At 43.4% G+C, this 21,836-nt stretch overlaps 2 protein-coding genes across 3 annotated transcripts in view; both read right to left on the bottom strand.

Moving 5' to 3' along the window:
* The window catches only part of MYSM1 (Myb like, SWIRM and MPN domains 1), a 32,892-nt gene extending 28,640 nt beyond the window's left edge, over nt 1–4,252 (bottom strand). For both annotated transcript variants that reach the window (XM_019501220.1, XM_019501221.1), the window contains exon 1: nt 4,159–4,252. In XM_019501220.1, the coding sequence (XP_019356765.1) occupies nt 4,159–4,232 (74 nt within the window). In that variant the 5' untranslated portion in view covers nt 4,233–4,252. The remainder of the gene's footprint in view (nt 1–4,158) is intronic.
* Nucleotides 4,253–6,155: 1,903 nt separating this feature from the next.
* Nucleotides 6,156–9,643, bottom strand: LOC109305371 (ankyrin-3-like). Its single transcript, XM_019528370.1, has one exon. It carries the CDS (start codon nt 9,234–9,236, stop codon nt 6,972–6,974), a length of 2,265 nt encoding a protein of 754 aa, XP_019383915.1. The 5' UTR covers nt 9,237–9,643; the 3' UTR covers nt 6,156–6,971.
* Between the last annotated feature and the right edge of the window lie 12,193 nt (nt 9,644–21,836).

Below are 21,836 nucleotides of genomic sequence, written 5' to 3'. Positions count from 1 at the left end.
AACAACATTATGGACTAGCACCCTTTTTGGTCATTATAGCTGATAATGTTTACTGATAATTATGCCTTCTGGCCAGGGCCCTGGACACCTGGGTTCCCTCTCCCCCCTGCAGGGCCAGGGTCCCCAGATGCCTGGGTTCCCTCGGGAAACGGCAAGCTCCCCCTTGCAGGTGGGCAGCATTCTAGCCTGCAAAGGGTCCTGCTTGCAACCCAGGGCCAAGGCAGGAAGAACGAAGCTATAGCCCAGAAGGCATGGGAAGGGCGGAGCTCTCCACCACTGCGCGCACCCCTCATGGGAGTTGTGTGAGGGAGATGTGCTCCCCCCAGATTCGTGCGCAGAGCAGATGCAGACTTTTTGCTGTGGGCTCAGGGGTCTCTGCTGCCTTTCCCGTGGGAGCCAGCTACATGCTCCCTGCCTGCCTAGCAGCAGTGGGGGCAGCGAGTTGTGCACGCGGCCAGTACACGGCTCCTGGGGCAAAGGAAGCAGAGCAGAGCCCCGAGCCCACATCAGGTACCTGCATCCGCCCTTGCTCCATTCGGCTCTACTCCATTTATAAGCGCCCCCGTGCCAGTACATGTGACACAGGAGGCCACTGGAACATGCAAAAAACAAAAAGCTTATTTATGTCATTTTAAAGTAAACTGGTTATAGGATCAGCACTGGCCAATATGGTTGGTTAATAATCAGCTATCATATCTGCCAAGAAAATCTTTATCGATACACCCCTATAATCAAGCCGCGGTTGCAGGCCACCTGCCAATCTACAGCAGAGGGCAGGATCCCAGAACTCATTGGCCACAGGCATGGGAGGACCCTGCTGATAAGCCCACAAAAATGGCAGCTGGCCCCAACACTGACCAGCAAAGTCAGCTGCCTGCTTCCTCAATTTTGATAGGTCCCTAATTATAATGCAGCTTGTATTCATTCACATGAGAAGTACATAGAATCCAAAAATTAATGCAGTATTATAGTATTATATTCTCTAGACCCATTCTTTAACATTTTACTAAACATAAAGGGTAACCCCAAGAAAACAAGCCTCTCTTTAATACTTTCCCAGATGTCAGAGCCCTTATTAATTGCATGCCTCCCTACTCACTGCAAATACACATGTAAAGTACTGCCAGAAACAATTTGTTTTAGTAAAAGTAAAAATTTTTTTCTGAAAGAGACTGAAAATTAAAAGTGGAAGTGAACTTGTGAAACAAACAGATAAACAAAGACATAAGAATTGCTTGGGAGTTAGGGCCTTGTTACACATTAATTTTACACAGCTCCTGGAGCTTAACCCCTGAACTGTCCACACATTAACACCTGAAACTAGTTTTAACCACACTTTAGGCAGCTTAAAGTAATGCCACTCCAGGGCAGGTTTCTCTCCAGCCCCCAGGGGTGTGACATTCCCACCCATAGGGGGGCAACCCCATGCAAACAGCCTGCAGAGCACATGCCAGCTAGCCAGGTTGTGCGAGACATTCTTTAACTTATTCCTCTAATTTCTTTTTAACATTCTTCTTTTTTTTTTTTTTCTCATTTCTTTCATTTTACCACCCTCCCCCCATTAACTTTCCAGGCCGTTACAAGACTGAAGTTTTATTTTCAACTGTAACAGCACAAAAAGCCCATGTCAAAAAGCCCATGTCTTCCCTTAACCCTCATGTATTGATTTCCCCGTTTGTAAAACAAAAATAAAAACTGTCTCATAAAGGTCCAAAATTTCCAAACAGAAACCGGTAAGTGAAATATAATACGGAATTAAAATTCAATTTTTGTCTTTAATATGAGACAGAGCTGATAACTTATGCAAGAAACTATTCATAACATATCCCATACTGTGATAGAATCAATAACTTAGGGCAGTAGTATTCAAACTGGGGTACAAGGTGCTTTGCCACGAGGTACAAACAGTGAGTAACAGTGTTGCCACGTATTCATGTCTATGTCCCTCTTCCTAACTAAGGAGCTAACATACAGAGACACCTGGGACAGAGGTATGAGCACAAATGTTTTGCAGATAAAACGTACATGGCAAAAGGAGTTGGAAAGTCACTGCTTTAGGGAATTAAGGAACAAGCCTTACAGTAACAGAAATAATTACTTAAGTACAGGCAGTCCTCAACTTACAATGTTTCATGTTACAACGTTTCGTACTTAAAATGTTTATAAATTGTCACCCTGTTTCAACTTTCTGACATCAGTTTCAACTTTACGCTTGATTTGACGCCAAGCCACACCAGCAAACAAGTTTGCTGCGTTGCCCATCTCCCTGGAGAACATCTGTCCAAACTTCCTTGGACACTTTCTTTAAGAAAGCAGACAAGACTCCAGAAAAACCTGCAGCCAGGACTGCTGAGAAGACTCCAGCCAAGAACCCTTCAAAAAGTCCAGCAAAGTCACCTCAAAGAAATCCTTCCAAATCAATATGATTGCTATTTACAATATAAATACATGAATGTAGCTATATTACTCATCTATAATTGATCATGTACAAAATTTTGGGGTATTTTTGGTGAAAACAGGGTATCGGGCCTTGGTTCAGGAACCAATCCCCTATTTATAACATTGTTTCCTATGGGAAAATGGGTTCTGAGTTACAATATTTCAACTTACCACGCAGTTTTCAGGAACCAATTGTGTCATAAGTCTGAGGACTGCCTGTATGTTAAACACCATCAGCTAAGTCAGCTGAGGCCATGAACAGTCATTCATTCAAAACTTTCACTGCTAGAAATGTTTGCAGGAAAGCAAGCAATACAGGTGCTCAATCTGCAGCTGCCCCATCCCTTGTGCTTCTCAGACCAGGGTTACCTGCTCTAGTCCCCCATTCCTGGGGGACAAGGACTGGAGCAGCAGTGCAAAACCTGATCCTCACACCCAGGATCCCTGTGTCAGGAGAGGACAGGGAACGACCAGCATCTGCTCACTCTGCCTGGTTCCCAGTGCCCAGGAGCCAAACGGACTAAGCAGCGTAGCACAGCCCGTGCACGCTCCTCACACCAAGGAAGCTGGTCTGAGGAATGGGCAAGGAGCAAGCAGCGCTTCTCACCTTCAGGACTCTGATGCAAGAAGCAGCAGGCAGCTGCACCTCCTCTCCCTGCCAGCCTACACCGCTCCCCCAATTCCCCTTGTCCAGATCAGGGCGACCCTGACCTGAAGGCACAGGAGCTTTTCCCCACCACTCAAACTCCTCCCTGGACTGGGAGGGCAGACAAACAGCAGCCATTCCCCCTGCCTCCCCAGGCTTAGGAGGGCACGGAGAAGCATTTCTCCACCACTCAACTCCGCCTGAGCCCCAGGAGGAGTCAAGCAAAGGGAGAAGCATCCAGGCACTCACTCTCCCAGGAGAAACTCTCCCTGGAAAGACCTCTACCAGGTCAGAGAGAGGCTGTTTTTCTCCTAGTGCCGCCATCCTTGTTCCGGGAGAAACTGGGCGAATGCCTAATACTCTTGTGGTTTCTACTGGGAGACCTGCAATTCTTTTGGTGGAAACGCAATGCTTCTAAGTGACTTAACTCAAGCTGTATTCAGTAAGCAATTAACCATATTTGAGGGTATCACAGAGAACCAAAGAAACCTAGAGAATTGGGGCTGGAAGAGACCCCTCAATCCAACCCCCTGCCCAAGGCAGGATCATCCCTATCCAACCTAAACTGGACATAATCCTACCATCGGCAACCCCGACACAACACAGACCTAACGCCTGAACCGCTCGCAGGGAAACCAACGTCCACCTTCTGAGAAATGCTGTCGGTCTCGGCTCACGAGATGCCAGGCACTGACCCACGCCCGCGACCGAGGAAGGCAAACTCCCCCCTCAGCCCATAGCTGACCGTGGGGGCGAATCCCTTCCTGGCCCCAAACAGCAACGAGGCTGACGCCAGCACAACCCCTTGCCTCCAAATAAATAACGTGGATAACCTGGGCCTCACTCACTTGCATCTTACAGTGAGCGATAGGAAGTCAATCACACCTACTTGCACACTTATTTGCACACATTTGCACCCCCCCCCAGTGAACGATGTTTTTTACAGCAAATCCGGTCCTTTGACGGCTCCGATACGTTTCCCATTTAAGACCTGGCAACGCCGCGGCCAGTTGACGCAGAAGCAGGCTCGGAGGCAGCAGCCTGGCCCGACCCGCTCCCAGGCCCGCGCTCACCCCGGCTGCCCACCGCCAGCCGCCATCGCCGCGTCCCCCTCGACATCCACATCCGCCTCCTCCGCGGCCGCCATGATGCCCGCCTTCGCCAGCTCTCGCGAGAGGACGCGGCTTGGCCCACTCCTCCCCCTCCGCTTGGGTTCCCTCCGCGCAGGCGCGGAAGCAAGGAGCGAAGTCGCTGCCCGTTTTCTGCCCGCTGAAGACGGCCTCGCTGGGTCCTAGCGCCGTGGGAGGCGCTGAATGTCATGCCCTGCCTCTGAGTTTGGGGGCAGCAGGGACAGCCTCTCTAGGGAGCCTGTTCCAGTGCTTCAGCACCCTCCTAGTGAGAGGTTTTCCCAATATCCAACCAAAGTTTTTCTCAATAGTCAACCTAAGATTTTCCCAATATCCAGCCGCAATTTCCCCTCCTACAACTTGAGCCCACTGGGGATGTGCAGGGCATGCATGCGCACCCCCCGAGCTTGGCAGTGCACCGCCTGCCAAAAGCACCATTGCCACCCTCCCCCCCATTGCTGCTAACACTGCCAGCGGCATCTGTAGGTGGTCGCTGACTGCAGGTCGGCGCTCGCCCCCCTGTTCCCTGCCACCGACACCGCCGCGGGTGCCTACGGGAGCTCCCCAATCACCGCCACCAACGTCGGTGCTGCTGCCTGCAGGTGGTCGCCGTGCCCCTCCAGCCTCTGGGGGTGCGCGGTGTTCATGCTTGAGCCCATTGCTCCTTGTTCTGTCACCTGCCACCACTGAGAACCGTCCAGCCCCATCCTCTTGGCAACTGCCCTTCACATGATGAAATGCTGCTACTCAATCCCCCGTCAGTCATCTCATCTGCAAACTAAATCAACCCATTGCCCTCAGTTTCCACTCAAAAGAGACGTGCCCCAGCCCCAAGGGCTGAGGCCCGAGTCAAGGGTTGCCTTGGGTCAAAAAAGGTTGCAAACCAGTGCCCTCGGGCTTGTGCCTATAGGGAAATGAAGAGCTGTGGCCCACTGGTTTGCAGAAGGACTCAGCACTGTCTTCCGAATAAAAATGGAAAACCGCTCCTGCTGTCAGCCTTCCCAGTAGGGACTGCCCCTGAGCCCAGCGGGGCTCAGCACAAATGAATTACTACAGCCCCAGGGGAGTGACCTCCAAAAATCTTACCCTGCAGGACATGCAAAGACACTGCTCCCCTTGGGCTGATGTTATGAACCCAAACTTATTACGTAACATAAGAAAATGCTGAGAAGTTAGACTGTGAGAAGCCATTTGGATTTTATGGTGCTCTGGTGGCAGCAAGCCCTATTTCTTGGAATATATTGAAAGGTGTTTTTTTCAGGTGGCTTTGACTTGTTAGGGCTGTAAGAGACTTTCTATTCTTTGTGCTAATTAAATAGACATAATTGCCGCATCGACATGAGTGCGGATGTTTGTCCTTGTGGCACTGCTACTTGTCCCCAGGGCAGGGAACGCCTGTGCCACATGCCCTCTGGAGCATGGCAGGTTACCCTAGGCAGGTCACCCTGGGCTACCCTTACCTGGGGTCCTGGGGCCTTCTGGGGCTGCAGCAGTGGCGATCCTGCTGCTTGGAGCCCGGCTGGCAAGCTAGAGTGTGGCTCCAGCCATCCAGGCCCCAGTTTTGGGCCATGCATGCTGCCCCCACATGTGCTTCTCTGCAGTTTGTTTTTTTGCACGGGTTTTTTTGACCCTGAGATCCCTGGGGGTCAAAAACCCACCCCGCACTGCTACTTTGCAGTGCAGAGAACAGCTGAATATGCAGTATGTGGCGCTGCAGATGTGTCTCCAGTGCCACATACCACACAGTCATACTCATCTGGATGTAGCCAATGATGGCAAAGTCAAACTTTGCAAAGGTAAGGATCATGATCAGGAAAAAAAATCAGGTCTTTTTATTAAAAAAAATAAGATTTTTCACAGCCCACAAGAAATAGAAATACCTCCATGTAAGAGAGAAGTCCAATGAAATACTTTATTTTAAACCAATAAACGTTTAATTGCAGTATTGGTAATCTAACCATCCCAGCTTTATATTGGAATGGGGGGTCTTGAAAGATGAACTCCTTATAAACTACAGAAGAACTGACCATTGTCATTAGTTATGCAGTTCTCCAGAGAACTGCAGCAAGTAAGTAGCATAATAATTAAAATGGAAATTAATGTTATAATTATATATTTCTAACATTAAAGAAGAAATTTAATACAATTACGATTTAACCAAACGGTAGCTTTATAATTAGGCTAAACATAATCATGAGTATTATCCATCAACACTAAGCACATTTTTTACTTTTTAACTTGTGGTTTCTAGTAGAGCGTTGCTGATTCCAACCATTCAAAAATACTGTCACGCTCAAAAAAAATCATGAATGTCTGAAAATTCGTGGGAATTTTAGTAGTAAATTCATGTGGCTTATTTTCATTTTGGTTTTCTGAGTTGGTGGGATCCACATCTTCAAGGTTTTCTCCAAAAACACAATAGCGAGAAACTTATGATTTAAAATAAAAGATGGAATTTTTACTTGCATAACTGCTAAAGCTCATGCTTCAAGAAAGGCGCAATATATTATTATATACAATAAAATGGGGACAGTTGGCATCACTATGTAGATTAAAAATAGATTCTTTTTTTCAGCAATCATTATATGAGCCCCAGCATTCTTTTTAGTTTTCCTTACCCTTGTCAGTATGATGCCTTTTATACAGATAAAATTTAACAGATTGAACTAAGAAAGCAATATGCTACCACGCAGGTGGTATGAACTAATAATCTTTTACTTAAATACTGGTACATAGTTTTATTTATATCTCCTGTAAATTCATTTTGTTATGAACATTTTCTTTTTCAAAAGCGTTACAATCTGAGCTTGGTTTTCAGTTGTGTTAAATTCTGCTACTTGCAGTGGAGTCTTTCCGAGGCTGTTAGTGGCTTGTAAGTTTGCTTTCTCTCCCTGAGACCAGCTTACAAGTGAATTTACAGAGTTAAAACGACCGGCTTTGCAAGCACAGTGCAATGGGGTATCTTTGTTGTTATCTAAAGCATTAATGGCTGACCCATGGCTCAACAACAAATTTATCAAGTCACTGTGCCCGTGTTCTGCTGCAAGATGCAGTGGAGTCTTTCTCCAGATATTTTTGTCATCGACATGTTTATTCTTCCCTTCCATCAGGAGGAGTTTTACTATCTCTGCATTGCCTTTGATGCTTGCATAATGCATTGGTGTGCAACCATCCATGTCCTTAACCCCAAATCTGGCTTTTTTGGCTAAGAGAAGTTTAACTATATTGAGATCATTTCCCATAGCTGCCATGTGAAGAGGCGTCTTCTTCTCCTTGTCTGTGACACTGATGTCAGCATTGGAATTAATAAGCAACTCCACCATTGCACGATCTCCTAATTCAGTAGCAAGATGTAAGGGTGTCTTTGACTGCTTATCCTTAACATTAACATTGGCTTTATGCTGCAGCAGTTTTTGAGCAACATCAGCATTGCCCCTTTGGCTTGCAATATGTAAAGGAGTGACTAACTCCTTTGTGACAGCGTTAATTTTGGCCCCAGCATTGATTAATATGTCAACGAGTGCTTCCTTATTATGAAATGCAGCAATGTGCAGTGGGGTTTGATCTCCCTGGCTTGTGATGTTAGCATTCATCCCTTTGCTTAGAAGCAGACTAGTGATGGAAACTGCCCCAGCTTGAACAGCTAAATGTAAAGCCGTGTCTGAATTGGGCGTCTTCTCCTTCAAGCTGGCTCCTTTTTCAATTAGCACTTCTGCAGACTCTGTTTTACCCAGTTCACAAGCCATGAGTAAAGGCGTGTACCCCGTTTCGTTGTAGACATTGATATCTGTGCCTTTGTCTACTAAAGCTGCTACAATGCCGTGCAGGTTCTTCTGAACAGCTTTAAAAAGAGCTGACACCATTGTGTCAGGGGACAAACCTTTAAAATATTCTAACAGTACTCCGAAAATGGATTGGTTGTTGCTATTGAAGGCTACATCAATTACATGGAAATCAATGCTAGCTCCAGCTTCGAGCAGTACTTTTACAGTCTTCTCAAATCCCCGGGAAACAGCGTAGCCCAAAGCACTTTGCCCTTTCTCATCCTTTGCATCAACTGCGGCACCATTCTTTAAAATGATTTGTGCCAAACTGCTGTCATCTTTGAGAGCTGCCATGTGCAAGAAGTTGTGCTGGTTCCTGTAAAGCTTTGCCTCTTCTTTCAGGATCCTGTTCAATATATGACTGTGGTGGTTCTGTGCAGCCAAATGAAGTGGAGTTTTGGCTGCTTCATCTAAGCTATATATGTAGGCACCGGCTTGGAGTAGCACTTTCACTGCATCATCGTGGCCTTTTTCAGCAGCCCTGTGGAGTGGTGTTTTCCCTTGACTATCCTTCACTTCTAGCTTAGCACCTTTTTTAATTAAATATTCCATTACTGCAATCTGACCATTAGCAGCTGCAATATGGAGGAGTGTTTCATATGAGGAGTTGACTGCATTAATATCATTCTCCTTCAGCATTTTCTCTAGGTTAGAAAGATCACCCTTTGCAGCTGCACCAAAGATACTAATAGTAGCAGAATGGTCCTTTTCCGTTTTTGCTGCTGGCAAACTTTGTGTTTCTTTAAATTTTTCTTTAATAACCCTTTTTCTCTTTATCTGTCTAGGAATATCTGTCTTCTCTTTGTGTTGCTCTTTGGACTTTTCAATCCAATCCTTGTCCTTTTCAAGTAGGTACCCTACTAGTTGTCTTCTAGCATCACCGATACTTTCATTTACATCACTGACATATCTCCTCACACTGTTGTACAGATTTGGCTCTACTTGTTTTAAACATGGATAAAAAAACAGCCTGCAAGCTCGCTCACCTTGAGAAGCCAGGATATCCAAAACCCGCGAGTTCTTTTCTATCCGTGTTCTGTAGTACGACAGAGCCATTTTTTTCTCTGGTGTAAAGATACCATTGGTTATCAACCAGTTAAGAAGATGGTCCGGATTGTTAATGCCTTCCACCAGTTCTTCTTTTTTTGTCTGTAGGACTTCTACTGCATATGGATTTGTAAACAAGCTGGTCGAATGCATGATGATCTAGTTAACTCACCAAAACAGATTAAACCATCCACTGAAGTTGGAGCTTGAATATAAAACAGCAGAACAGGATCCCATTATTTCATAGGTTCATTCCTAACAAGGTGCTGAGCCAGCAAATGCAGCTCAACAAGCAAGCACTGAAGGATACCGCATAAGAAATCCCAAAGGTCTCACTTTTACTTTACCACTTTTGTTTGAAGTTCTCTGATCCCCTTTGCTCTTCCTTAGCAACAAGGCGAATCCAGTAGCATGACAAAACCGGAAGCAAGCAACATAGTATATTCTGTCCCACATGGCTATTTTTTACAAATGCTTTCTAATAAAATTGAGGCAAAAATGCTTTTGTGAAATTCACATTTAAACAGCAGACATTTACTTATCACATTCTTCTTTGGTAAAGAAAAAAAACTTTGTTTGCTTCTGGTAGGCGGTGATGTGTCCATTCTGTTGGATATGACAAAATTGGCAGCCTAACTACCGTTGCTATGATTACAATACTTTTGTTTGATGTCAGATGAAATTGCACACATGATTAGTCACAAAGGAGGAGCCCCATAATAAACAGTAATTGAAATAACGACTAACACTGCACAAGCATTAATAATGTAAAACAAGACGTTAACATGAATACAGCATTTCAAATTTGTTTTAAACATTAAGATCACCAAGCAGATACAACTCCAAGGCACATAAACCTGTGGTTTGTCCTCCTGATTGTAGTTTAGTTCAACTGGATTCCCCTCCCCACTATCCCCATTCCTTTTTTTAATAATAGTTTTATGAAGAGATACAACATGTTTAGAATGTTTTAAGAACCAATTTTTCAGCTTTAGTCTATCCCATAAAGACACACAGCTTTAGTCTATATACACTATTTATGCAATTAGATTTGTTTCCATTGCTAATTGTCAATTTTGTTTATAGTCAGGACAACACAGGATGCAACTATTTAAAGAAAGGATTTTGACTTTCCTGCTTTTCTAGCATGGAAGCAACTGGCCTCTTTGCTACCTTGATCTGGGTTAAGTGCAGCAGTGATACCAGATGAACTAGGACAGGGCTGTCCAACTTCTGAGCAGCCGGGGGCTGCCTGCTGCACTTTGCACAGGCTGCCCACCATGCACGCTCTTTGGTGCCCCTGCTGGGGGGCAACTCAGCCCCTCCACTATGCAGGCAGTATGAACCCCCAGCTTTGCTGTCACCATCTCATGGGCAGCATGCTCACCAGGCCCCTTCCTGCTATGCTGCCTTGCCCCAGAGACCTTGGCCCCCACAGCAGTAGGGGTGATGGGAATAGCAGCCAGGCAGGAGCCTGCAGGCCATATGTCACCTGCAGGCTGCCAGTCGAACAAACAGCACTGAACTAGGATTTCTACTCCAACTACTGAAGTGTGATACAAACTGCAGCTTGACTAGGTTGTGGATTGTCAACACTGTGCCCAACTAAATTGTTGACTAGTTCTTTTCTAAATTGATGACTACAGGATGTTCTGGATTTTCGGTCTGGACCTTGAGTAGCAAATACTAAAGGAAGCAAGAGCAGAATAGTGTGTTGAACTGCATTATCATTAGCTAGCAATGCCTTTGCTTAGTACGTTGTCAATTTAGGATTGATCTTTGTTGGGTTCTTTTTTGACCAGTTATGCAGATCATGACTGAGAGGTTGTGGACTCTCCATCCTTGGAGATTTTTATGACCTAGCTAGATAAAGCCTTGGCTAGGATGATCTAGTTGGGGATGGTCCAGCTTTGAGCGGGGGTTGGACTAGATGACCACCTGAGGTCCCTTCCCACCCTCACTTTCTGTGAATCTATGTTTCTAACTTCTTGAAGTAGACAACACTACTGTTGAAAAGCAGTGTTCAGATCATGTTGAGCTTTCACTGCTCACCACCTATTAGGGTCAAAGCGAATGCCAAAGACTAATTTTAAATAGAGATCTGTGACAGGGGTCCATCCCTGGGCCTTTCTAACGTAGGCCTGACCCTCTGTCTCTGGGCTACCCACCCACCTTTCTCATCTGCCATGCCTTGATGGAACAATAATTATGATGTTACTCATGTGGGAGGCGGCCCATTTACTACCCCAATGCTAGGGGTCACTATCCACCACTCCAAATCTCCCCTACATAGTGGTCCACACCTCGCAAATAGTACATAAATGTTGACCTACGCCCTAGGGCATTGGGTCAACTCACTCCCTGTCATTATGCCTCCTGGTGCTGGAGTCTGCTTCCTGTCTCTGCGCCTCCTGGTGCTGGTTCCCCTGGCACTGGGGTCTGATCACCCCCTGTCACTGCACCCCCACCCCCAGCGCTGGGGCGTTACACAGTACTGTGCCCCAATGAGGCCTTCTCCTCCCCAAATAGCCTCAGCCCAGTGCACCAGATAAAACAATAGCATAAATATGAGCCCCTGGGCTATAACATAATACAAGCCACACTCTAGCTCCTTAAAAACCCCAAACTGCTCCTCACTTATTGAGCACCCCCAACTCTGGGTACCTCGTAGGCTCCTGGAGCCTCATTAGCCACAGCAACAGTCTGGCCAGCAGCTACAGCATTCCTGGGTAGTTCTGCCATGCAGGAGCTCTCTTCCCCTAGCCACTTGCCAGAAACCTCCTCCTGTCAGCTTCAGCCTTGGGGTTTATATGTGCCCAGAGGCCTATCCCCTTCCTGTCAGCTGACTGGCCTGGGTGGTTGAGCTATTAACCCCTACCCTCCTGATGCTTGGTGTTCCTGTAGATTCGGGTTTTAAAGGGGCAGTTGTGCCTCTTAGTAACAGGGCTAGGGTTCTCTGTTACAAGGTCCTTAGGCCAGCTGGTGTCCTACTATAATCCTCCGCAAGCACTATACCACTATGTCACACTTCTTTAAACTGCCAGGAAACCATGGGAATTTGTGTGTGAGCAGCTTGGGTCTCCCCTGTGGATGTGGCTTTGTCTCTGCCCTAATTCCTCCCCTGAAGATTAAGTGGGAGTTAGGTTTTCTGAATTGTGGAACAAGGTCAAACACTGCTGTACTGTCCAAAAAAGGACAAATAAAAAGGCTCTCCAGTGAAGCTGTGCACATAAAACTGTTTACAACCTATGATTCTCTTAGATCCCTTGTTATAGAAATCTGAAAAAGGGCCAAACCACTACATTATAACTTTCCTTTTTTTTCAATTGGTGCTTTTTGAAATGTTCTAGAAAAAAGTCATTAGCAATGAAGACAAGGGTCAAACGCTTATTGTATAATAGACCTGGAGTGTAAGTGGGCCCCAGCTTATAGTCATAGAGTCATGTGTTTATGCTTTCCTTATAATGATGCCCTATTTAATGAAATCTTATATTTAACTCATTATGACATTCAACATTCTCACAACATATTCGTTGAGACTTTATTCATCAGTAAATGTGGGTCCCACATATATTGCTCCTGGTCCTCAGGATCGCCCACAGGCTGTGGGGGCACTCCACCCTAGGTCAGCGGGACTGGTTGCAGGGGGAGCATATGCCCCCCATTCAACTAAGGAGACACCAGTCATCCATGAACAAGCTACTGTGCAGTCAGCATCTTGTGTAGACACAGCCAGTGTGTAATGCTTGGAGTAAAAGTAAATAAAGCGCCAAGCCTGAAAAAAGTTGTGTCATAATTGAAGTAAGGGAGTCATTCCACTGAACTGTTACTAATGCATTTCTTCCCTGGATCTCAGAGGAGAAAAGGTGTTATTTTCCCCATTTTAAAGACTGGGGGGAAGCTACTGAAAAATAACTTAAAATAATGTGCCCAAAGTCAGAGAGCAAGCCAGGGGCAGAGTGAGAATCAAAATCAACAAAAAGGAAGTCCTGATTTCATTTAAGACCTGGGAGGTTGCCATTAATTTCAATGAGGTGAGGATTTTATCTCAGGTCTCCTGCCTTAAAGTACATTGCCTTTTCCACTGAATCACACTGCCTCTAAAATATTTTCTGAGTAGTATATTCAGTGTGGTTACAACATTACTTTTAATAATTTTTAGTTCTATGATTTTTTTTATTTTCCTCAGTACAATTATAAAGATTATTTTAGTAGAAACATGATTTTATGAAATAGGCAGTAAAAGACAAGGTTTTTTAAATATATATTTTGACAGCCAGCCAGACATCTATTTGGCAGATTTGGCAGCTAGTTTTAGAGCACAGTAATTTCTTATACTCATTCTCAAACTTTATAGATTCAAGGCACACTTTGTTAGACTCAAGGCACCATAATTTTTGTGAGTTGAAGAGTACCTCATTTAAAAACAAATGTATTTATTACAGTGCTTACCTCCTTGCAGAGGGTCCAGGTAGGGAGAATCTAAGCCTGTCTTTATCTGCTTATCTTATACTTCCAGTGGTGCTTTTTAAAGGACCTCATGGCACCCCAGAGTGCCCCAGCATCTTGGTTGCGAATCACTGTTCTACATTGTGGACAGTAAATTCTATATCACTAAATTAACCATCACCCTGTACCACATAATGGAGATAGCTATAGATGAGTTCAGCCTTTCGAGTCAATAGATCTGAATTATTTTCCCAAATCTACCAGGGACTCATTCTATAATCTGCCCATTATTTTATTCCTGGCCCCAATTTAGCAAAGAATTTAAGCATGCATCTAATCTTAAACACAAGGAGTTCATTTCGCTTCAGTCTTGCTGAGTCATGACTTCTGTGTCTTAATTATCATATCTGTAAAATGGGGATAATACTACTGGTTTTTCTTCTCAGGATAGATTAATAGTCCATGTTCACTGCTGCCATAATGCAGCTATGTTGCTTTCAATTTTGGAATTTGCATGTGCAGAAATAGCACGGGATGCTGCCTGCTAGTACATAGGCATGTGTTTTGAGATCCAGAGATGAACAGCATTGCGCACATGCCAAGTTTTACCTTTACCATATGTTGCACAAAATTACTTGGAACTCATTAAAAAGAAAAAGAGAGAGAAGTTATAATAATCTTGAGAAGCTTGGTCAATGTCTTGATACTGTCCTAATATGCTATAACATGATTTTACTTCTAAATATGTTCAGTAAATCAATGGTGCAGTAAACCCAGGTAGCCTCTGGGTGGAACATCTGAACAATTTATGAACTAGCTCTATTGGGAGAAAGGCTATTTTCATTATATTGGAAAAAACATAATAAAATGATATGTATTAATTATTGAATTCAAATCATGATTTGTCACATATTATAGTTCTTTAAAGTACTGCACCATACATTTGAGACGATGATCATACTTGTCACGATCATGGTAATATTTATTCCTGGGACAAGAGTCTCGGGTTTGTTAGAGAAAGTAAGAGAATATCTGGAAATACTGTTGTTTTATGGACTATTTTTTGAAGATTAAGCTTCTTAAAAGTAATCCTGTAATTCAGCGGTTCTGCCCTGTGTGCTTTGCCATGCTGTCCCAGCCCTAGAGGCAGGGGTAGGAATGGAAACCTGGATCAGGAAGGGGGAGCCTTCAGACTCCACTGACAGTAGCAGAAGAGCAATCGGGACAGTGGTGTTGGGAATGGGGCTGCAGGTTAACCCCCCGGGGGCCACCAGTTGGACAGCCCTTGTCAGCAGTTGACCTATGCTAAGGCTCCCAAAGCTACTAACACTGCTACTTGCGTGACCAGAAATCGGCGCTTTATTTTTTACTGCATAACCCGGTGCCAGTCTTGAACTTACTAAACAGGCCCTTACTATTTAATAGCAGAGGTCCATATTTTTGGTCTGGGCTTAATTACTTTCCCTTTTCAGGACTTGTTTTTGCCATGTGAGGCAGGTTTTCTGTTCAGTCAAGTGTAGTTGGGTGGATGGGGCTTAGAAATGGTACCTTTTGAATTCTTATCGCGGGGCGGGGGGCGGTTTCCCTAACTTGTAACTCATGAACATCACCATAAATATTTATTTTAATTTGATTTTTATTTATATCAACGTTTTAAATATTTTAAGTGGATCCAGAATAAATCACACCTTCAAAATGTTAAATCAGCATTATGGCAAATGATCTTTTACTTGAAACTATCAGCAGAGGTCACTGTTTCTCCATAGAGCAAGTTCAGTGGGCAGAACTTGGCATGGCACTCTATAACTAATCATCCAGCTCCAGCTGTGGTTACTGTCTTCTGTTTAAATGACATGTAATGCAAGCGAATGACTTCCAATAACTTCTTACATTCTCTGGGGTATTTTCCTGATAAAACTGATGGAAAGCCAAACATATAAATATCAACGGTGAGTGAAATGGTGGTGTTAATATTTCCCAAAGTGTATTTTAATTTCAGTTAAGCAAGACAATTGTCTGTGGTAATGCCAACTATTTATTGAAAACATTTCTGCTGCAGAATAACTAGTCTGTAAGAGATGCAGAACCCAAACCGTTATATGATTTTCATGAAGAATACGCAATACCTTGAAATAATCAATGATAATTAACAGATGTGTGTCAAGCACTTAACTTTTTTGGGGGTGCCTGGAGGTTTGCTCGTGGCTTGTCTAGCTGAAGTTGTAATGTATATCTGAATCCAAAGGCTAAATACCCTCTGTGTTAGGAGAGTTTATTATTATGATCAGAATTTATTTGGCTCCCATCGCTGCAGTATCTGAAGAGGAGGTAGGCTGTATTTCAGAAAGAGAAACCAAACACCATGCTGAGCCTACAAATTCCCAAAAGAAAACCAGGTGAAAAGTAAAGAGGGACATTTTGCAGTGCCCCAGCTTTTGCTTATTCACATTTCCAACTGGATTTCAGAACTAGGGCCTAGATTTGAAGAAATCTTGGCCACCTGCTGGTATTTTAAAAGCAACACCCACTAGTACAGTGCTACATCACTGGAGTTTGGAGCACTGCAGTTGCACTGAGCCTGTATGTTAACACCATGAACCTGAGTGAAAGCCTGTTAAAGGCAATGGACAGTCTAAAGCCAGGGGTGGATAATGACCCAGGACCTGGGCCACCTGATACTTGGGCCTCACCAGTTTGGAGCCGTTCAGACACAGCAGGCAGTGCTATCAGTTCCCTGTTGGCTGCTGGAGGACCTGTGCAATGCCAACCCAGTCTTCCAAGATTTTAGTAAGGGACAATTTTCTGCTCTGGGTAGTGGTCAGGGCAAGTGTCTTTGGGCTTCATGCTCTTTGGGCCTTGGGTCCTACGAATCCTTTATCCACCCTTACTTAAAACTGGTGCTTTTACTGTCATAATTCTGTTCGTCCCCTGGCTCATGTCCTACTGTCAGGTGTGTTTCTTGTGTCTTAGCCAGTGCCCGGTTCTTGGTGTAGGGTCTGATATGGATTTTTGCAGTGTGGACTGAATGGGTTCAAGGGTCTTACTGAACAAATTTCAAGGAAAAATTGGGGACATATTTTGCAAACTCACTGAAGCAGGGACGCTGTTCTATTCAGGTCCTAGTACACCGCTGCTTGCTTTACAATTAGTAAGTAATGCTATCATGACTGGTGTGCTTTCATTCTGTTTGTATTTAAATTGCTACTGTTTCTTTCCAAATGCAATCCTATATTCTATTTAATTATAAAGGAATAAGGAGAGGTACCTCCATTTGTTACTGAGTGTATACATGCATAATGGAGATTACAGTTAACCCCTTAAGACTCTGATCCTGCATTGCAGTCATCATAGGTAAACTGATAAAGAGGCAAAACCGTCTTTTAGTGTGAGACTGGGGCCTGACATACTACAGTTAAATGATGATCGAGTATTAAATCCATATGTATAGAGAGAAACGTACATTATCATTTCCATTTTGGACTGATTAAGAAAAAATTAAATAGCACTGAAACCATATTCTATAGTTCATTATTTTAAATTATCAGATGTTACTTTCTTAAATGCCCCTTTCTACGTGGAGTTGTGTTGCCAAATGTTTTCTTGAGAAACTAAGTAATAAATCTAAAGAAAAAAAGACCTGAAATTTTGCAGCTTATAGTTTTGCCTCCATTCAGGAGATAACATTTTTTATGTTGGAAATATGGTAACTGGTATGGAAACTAATTATAAAATGCTAAAAAAAAGAAAGCTTTTAAATCATGATGATGATGAATGCAGTTGGAAATGTAGTCCTATTTTTCCAAATACAAAAGCTACTTTTCAAAAGCAAAGAAATATAAACATGGGACCCCTAATTCACTATGATTATCACTAATTATTTTGTGAAATGTTTATGTTGTTCTATACGTGTTCTTAATATTTATTTACTTAAGCCATGTGCACACACAAGCTGCACTGGTTTAATTGATATAGTTTTAAAACTGAGTCAATGAAGCCAATGCATTCTAATATGTAGATATTACTAATTTTGAAGTACTAAAATTGGCTTCAGTGTTTGACAAGCCTCAACATAAAGCAGTTACAGCAGAATACTGGCAGCCGAATCATTAGCATAAAATTTAAATGATGCAAAAGTATTAGGTTTCTAAATGCTGAGGCAGCTTCAAGGATCAGCAAAACCAAATAAAGCAAGTGCCAATTTGTTTTTTTTTCAAAATGGGCAGATTTTTTTTTCTTTCCATTTAAAACCAAATAAACTCTTGTGGGTTTGAGTCAGGAACATACATTTTGTCAGTGAAATCATGCAGCAGGAAATATTTTATAAGAGTTCCCTGTTTAACCCTGTAAGGCCAAGATCCTCTTGGGATTTCCTGAGTTCACTGGGCTGACCTTTCTGCCTGTGTTTATTCCCAGAAAAGGAACATAACGGCGCTAGATGACTTCCACAAACGGCTTTATGCTCTGTAATTCTAGAGCAATTATCTCCAAGTAAGTTACTATAGCTTAATATCAGTATGCAAGTGAAATTTGTCCTTTGTGCTTACAAAACGTCCATAGGTATTTTTAGAGACCTATCTACCATGACTTTAAAAGGAAACAATGTTTTACCGTGCCATAAACCAGGTTTTTAATTGCTATTATTTATTAAGTTATTACAGCTAGATGTCAAATATTGGACACAGTGCAGACATTTACCTAAATGAAGTCTTGCTAATAAAGTGGAACTACATCAACTTCTCCCCACCCTTAGGTTCTGCCTCCTTCCAAGGAAATCCATTTACAGTAAATTGTAGATGAGTTTTATTTGTTCTGTCAGAAGGATTTGAAAGTAGTTTTTATTAGTTCCACAGCTGGATTTTCTTTGCAGAAGCTAAAGAAATACAATTACAAGGCTTTCTGAACTCAATGTAGACAACCACATCATCATTATTCATTCCAGTAAGAAATATGGTTTCATAATTAGTCTGAAAGATTCACTGACTCTCCAGTTATAATGGCAGCAAGTCACTAGGTTCCAGTGACACCAGATAGGGGCTTTGGTTATATAATTAGGAGAGTAGACATTAAAGACAGAATCAACCGTTCTTCAAAGAATCATAGAAAGTGAGTGTTGGAAGGGACTGCAGGAGGTCATCTAATGCAACCTTGATCAAACCAGGACCAGTCTCAATTAGATCAAGCCAGCCAAGGCTTTGTCTAGCCAGGTCTTAAAACTTCCAAGGACGGAGACTCCACCACCACTCTGGGTAGCCTGTTCCAGTGCTTCACCACCCTCCTCTTGAGAAAGTTCTTCCTAATCTCTAACCTAAACTTCCCTTGCTGCAACTTGAGCCCATTGCTCCTTGTTCCTTCATCTGCCACCACTGAGAACAGTCCAGCTCCATCCTCTTTGTAACCCCCTTTCAGGTAGTTGAAGCCTGCTATTAAATCCCCCCTCAGGCTTCTCTTCTCCAGACTAAATAAGCTCAGTTCCCTCAGCTGCTATTCCTAAATTGCGTGCTCCAGCCCCTGAACCATTGTTGTTGCCTTCCACTGGACTCTCTCCAATTCATCCACATCCTTTCTGCAGTGAGGGACACAGGACTCCAGATGTGGCCTCACCCGTGCCAAATACAGGGGAAGAATCACTTCTCTTGATCTGCTGGCAATGCTCCTACTAATGCAGCCCCGTATGCCATTAGTCTTCTTGGCAACAGGAGCACACTGATGGCTCATAGCCAGCCTTTTGTCCACTGTAACACCCAGGTCCTTTTCTGCAGAGCTGCTGCCCAGCCAGTCAGCCCCCAACCGGTGAATGGGATTGTTTCACCCTAAGTGCAGAACTTTACACTTCTCCTTATTGAACCTCATGACATTTCTTTTGGTCCAGTCCTCCAATTTGTTGAGATCACTCTGAATCCGAGCCCTGAACTCCAGCATATATACTACTCCCCGCAGCTTGATGACATCTGCATATTTGCTGAGGGTGCACTGCACCTCATCGTCCAGCTGACTGCAGCTAGGTTCTTCACTAGCTAATCATGTTCATCCCAATACGAAGAAACAAGGCAATTCAGCTTAAAGGGAGATTTCTCAACAGTGGCAGTTGTACTTGTAAATTGACTTATCTTTTTGTCCAGAGTCCCATTCTTAGAGTTTCTGTCATTCTTTCACATTAAACAGAAATCAAATAACACATTAAAGTTCCACTTGTATTTGATTAATATTTCCTTTACATTCAACTATCCATCTCTGTAAAATCTACCCAACCATCTCCATCTCTTCAAAACATTTCAGTTGCTTAAACAATTCAAATTCGACTGGGAACTAACTTAACACTTTCTATACCTGTAGTTTTGAATCTTTTAAAATCACAGTATTTTTCTTTCCTTTTCCTGAAAAACAATATTTGTGAGTTGTTTTGTTTCACCCTTTCCCTGTTCCATTTAGGTCAATATTTTTTTTTTTGGCCTATTCCCATTCTTGTTCCTAGTTATCATTAATTTTACTTCTATAAGTTGCCTTCACTTCACAGTTGTAATACAACAACATTACATTTAACTCTTCTGGCATAATAGTGTTCAGTAATTACTTGCTTCATAAAGCTTTTTTGAGTACTTATTTAGTCAATCAACAGATATGAAAAACTTATTCTCTTTCAAAATGTGGCCTCACTGCTAGAGTGGTTACTTATGCCACGTGCTGGCTCTCTCTCTCCTACTCCAGGCTGTTTACAAACTGCTTCCTCTGTTTTCTGGCTGGATCCTAAACCTGAATGATTTAACTTGTTATTTCTATCTTGATCACCCAAGAAGCTTCATATATTTCTCAGGATGATACCATCTGGCTCCTTGTACCTCAGGGAGACTTTAATTCACTGAAATACTGAGGCATCTGCTTAACTATAAGAAGATGTTTATGTCCACTGAAAGTGAATCCATGTCACATTCTCAATGACTACAGCGCAGCATCAATGTGTTCAAATTGTTTTATTGTGCAGAGATGGACGAAAGAATACTCTCAACCATGTGATTAAATGCTTTACTAACTATGGGCCTCAGCCATTTTCCTAGCTGTCAGTTTGACTTAGAGAGAAATACCCTTGGCGGTTTGGATGGTTTCCATAAAGCGCTACGCCCTGACAGCTCCTCCAAAATCATTGTGTTTGCTTTCCTTGGCACTTCCCAAAACATCTTTCTCTGTTCAGCTGCACCTGTGATAGTCCAGCAAGTCTGTTTGTTCCCAAGCCATTCTCTCTTCCTACTCCAGTTTCCATCCAAATGGTGATTTATGCAGCAAGGGAAAGACATGGCCTGGCTGCCGCCTCAGTTTCCATCACTTTGCAATCCATGTGCAGTCTAATCTAAGAGACTCTTTAATTTCAGACTCCTCCGTTGCAGCATCCCCCCCCCCCCCGCAGAACCCACTCTTTCGTTCCTTCTTCTTACAGAATTGACTGCAATATTGAGGTGTGATTGCAGCATATGTAGTCCTGAATTCAGTAAGCTTGAGTAACAACACCAGTGAAGATGTGGGGGCATGGATTCCAGTGTGGGCTAACCAGCCAAATAAATACATAGGGTCTCCTGACATAGGGCTTCACTGACATATCTTGATTGGTACTGTTACCTAAGCTAACCACTTAAAATTAGTATGGTTATATCTACCAAATATGCTACACAAATGCAGTGGAGATATGCCCACAGACCGCTGGCAAGCAGTCCAGTTATTCCAGATTTGGGCCCGTTTTCTTTCTTTCTTCACAATTCTGTTGGTTTCTACCTTCCCACTCACAGCTTCACTAGCTCTTTCATATTATCTCCTCTTCGGGGAGAACAGAGAGGTAGCAGTATATTTTGGAAGGGGTGTCAGGATTTTGCCTTTCCCTGATTGGGTCTCTTCCTCATTTATACCAAACAAACAGTGTCCTTTTTTTCTGGCTGGCACAGCATTTTTCCCAGCTTTCCTGCGAGGGTGACTGAAGCTCATAAGGCTGTGGGAGAATGTATTTGCAATAGTATAGAAATGACAGCTGGGGATTTTGAGGGGGGTAGGTTGATGAGAAGTGTCAGTAATTTTGCTATATCAAATAGAAAGGAATTTACTATGTAGATGGAAACTTAAGTATTTGGAACTTTACCCTTCTGGCCCTGATCCGCTGTTGCTACCATTTTAAATGCTGTCATCTGGGAGGCCCAGCCATGAAAAAGGGAATTGTGGGTGTAGCAGAGCATCTTTGGTGCCTGTCACTTTAAAGGCTTAGACCAAGCAGCACAGCAGCCTGCAGGTGGTTGCACTCCCAATCAGGGGTCACATGGCCATCAG

Source organism: Gavialis gangeticus, unplaced genomic scaffold (genome assembly GCF_001723915.1).
Source record: "Gavialis gangeticus isolate Ggan-Ray unplaced genomic scaffold, GavGan_comp1, whole genome shotgun sequence".
In the NCBI taxonomy this organism is placed as follows: domain Eukaryota; kingdom Metazoa; phylum Chordata; order Crocodylia; family Gavialidae; genus Gavialis; species Gavialis gangeticus.
This window is presented reverse-complemented; position numbering and strand designations above follow the sequence as displayed.

Coding starts and splice junctions, on each gene's coding strand:
- LOC109305371 (XM_019528370.1), bottom strand. CDS start 9,236: ATGCATTCGACCAGCTTGTTTACAAATCCATATGCAGTAGAAGTCCTA.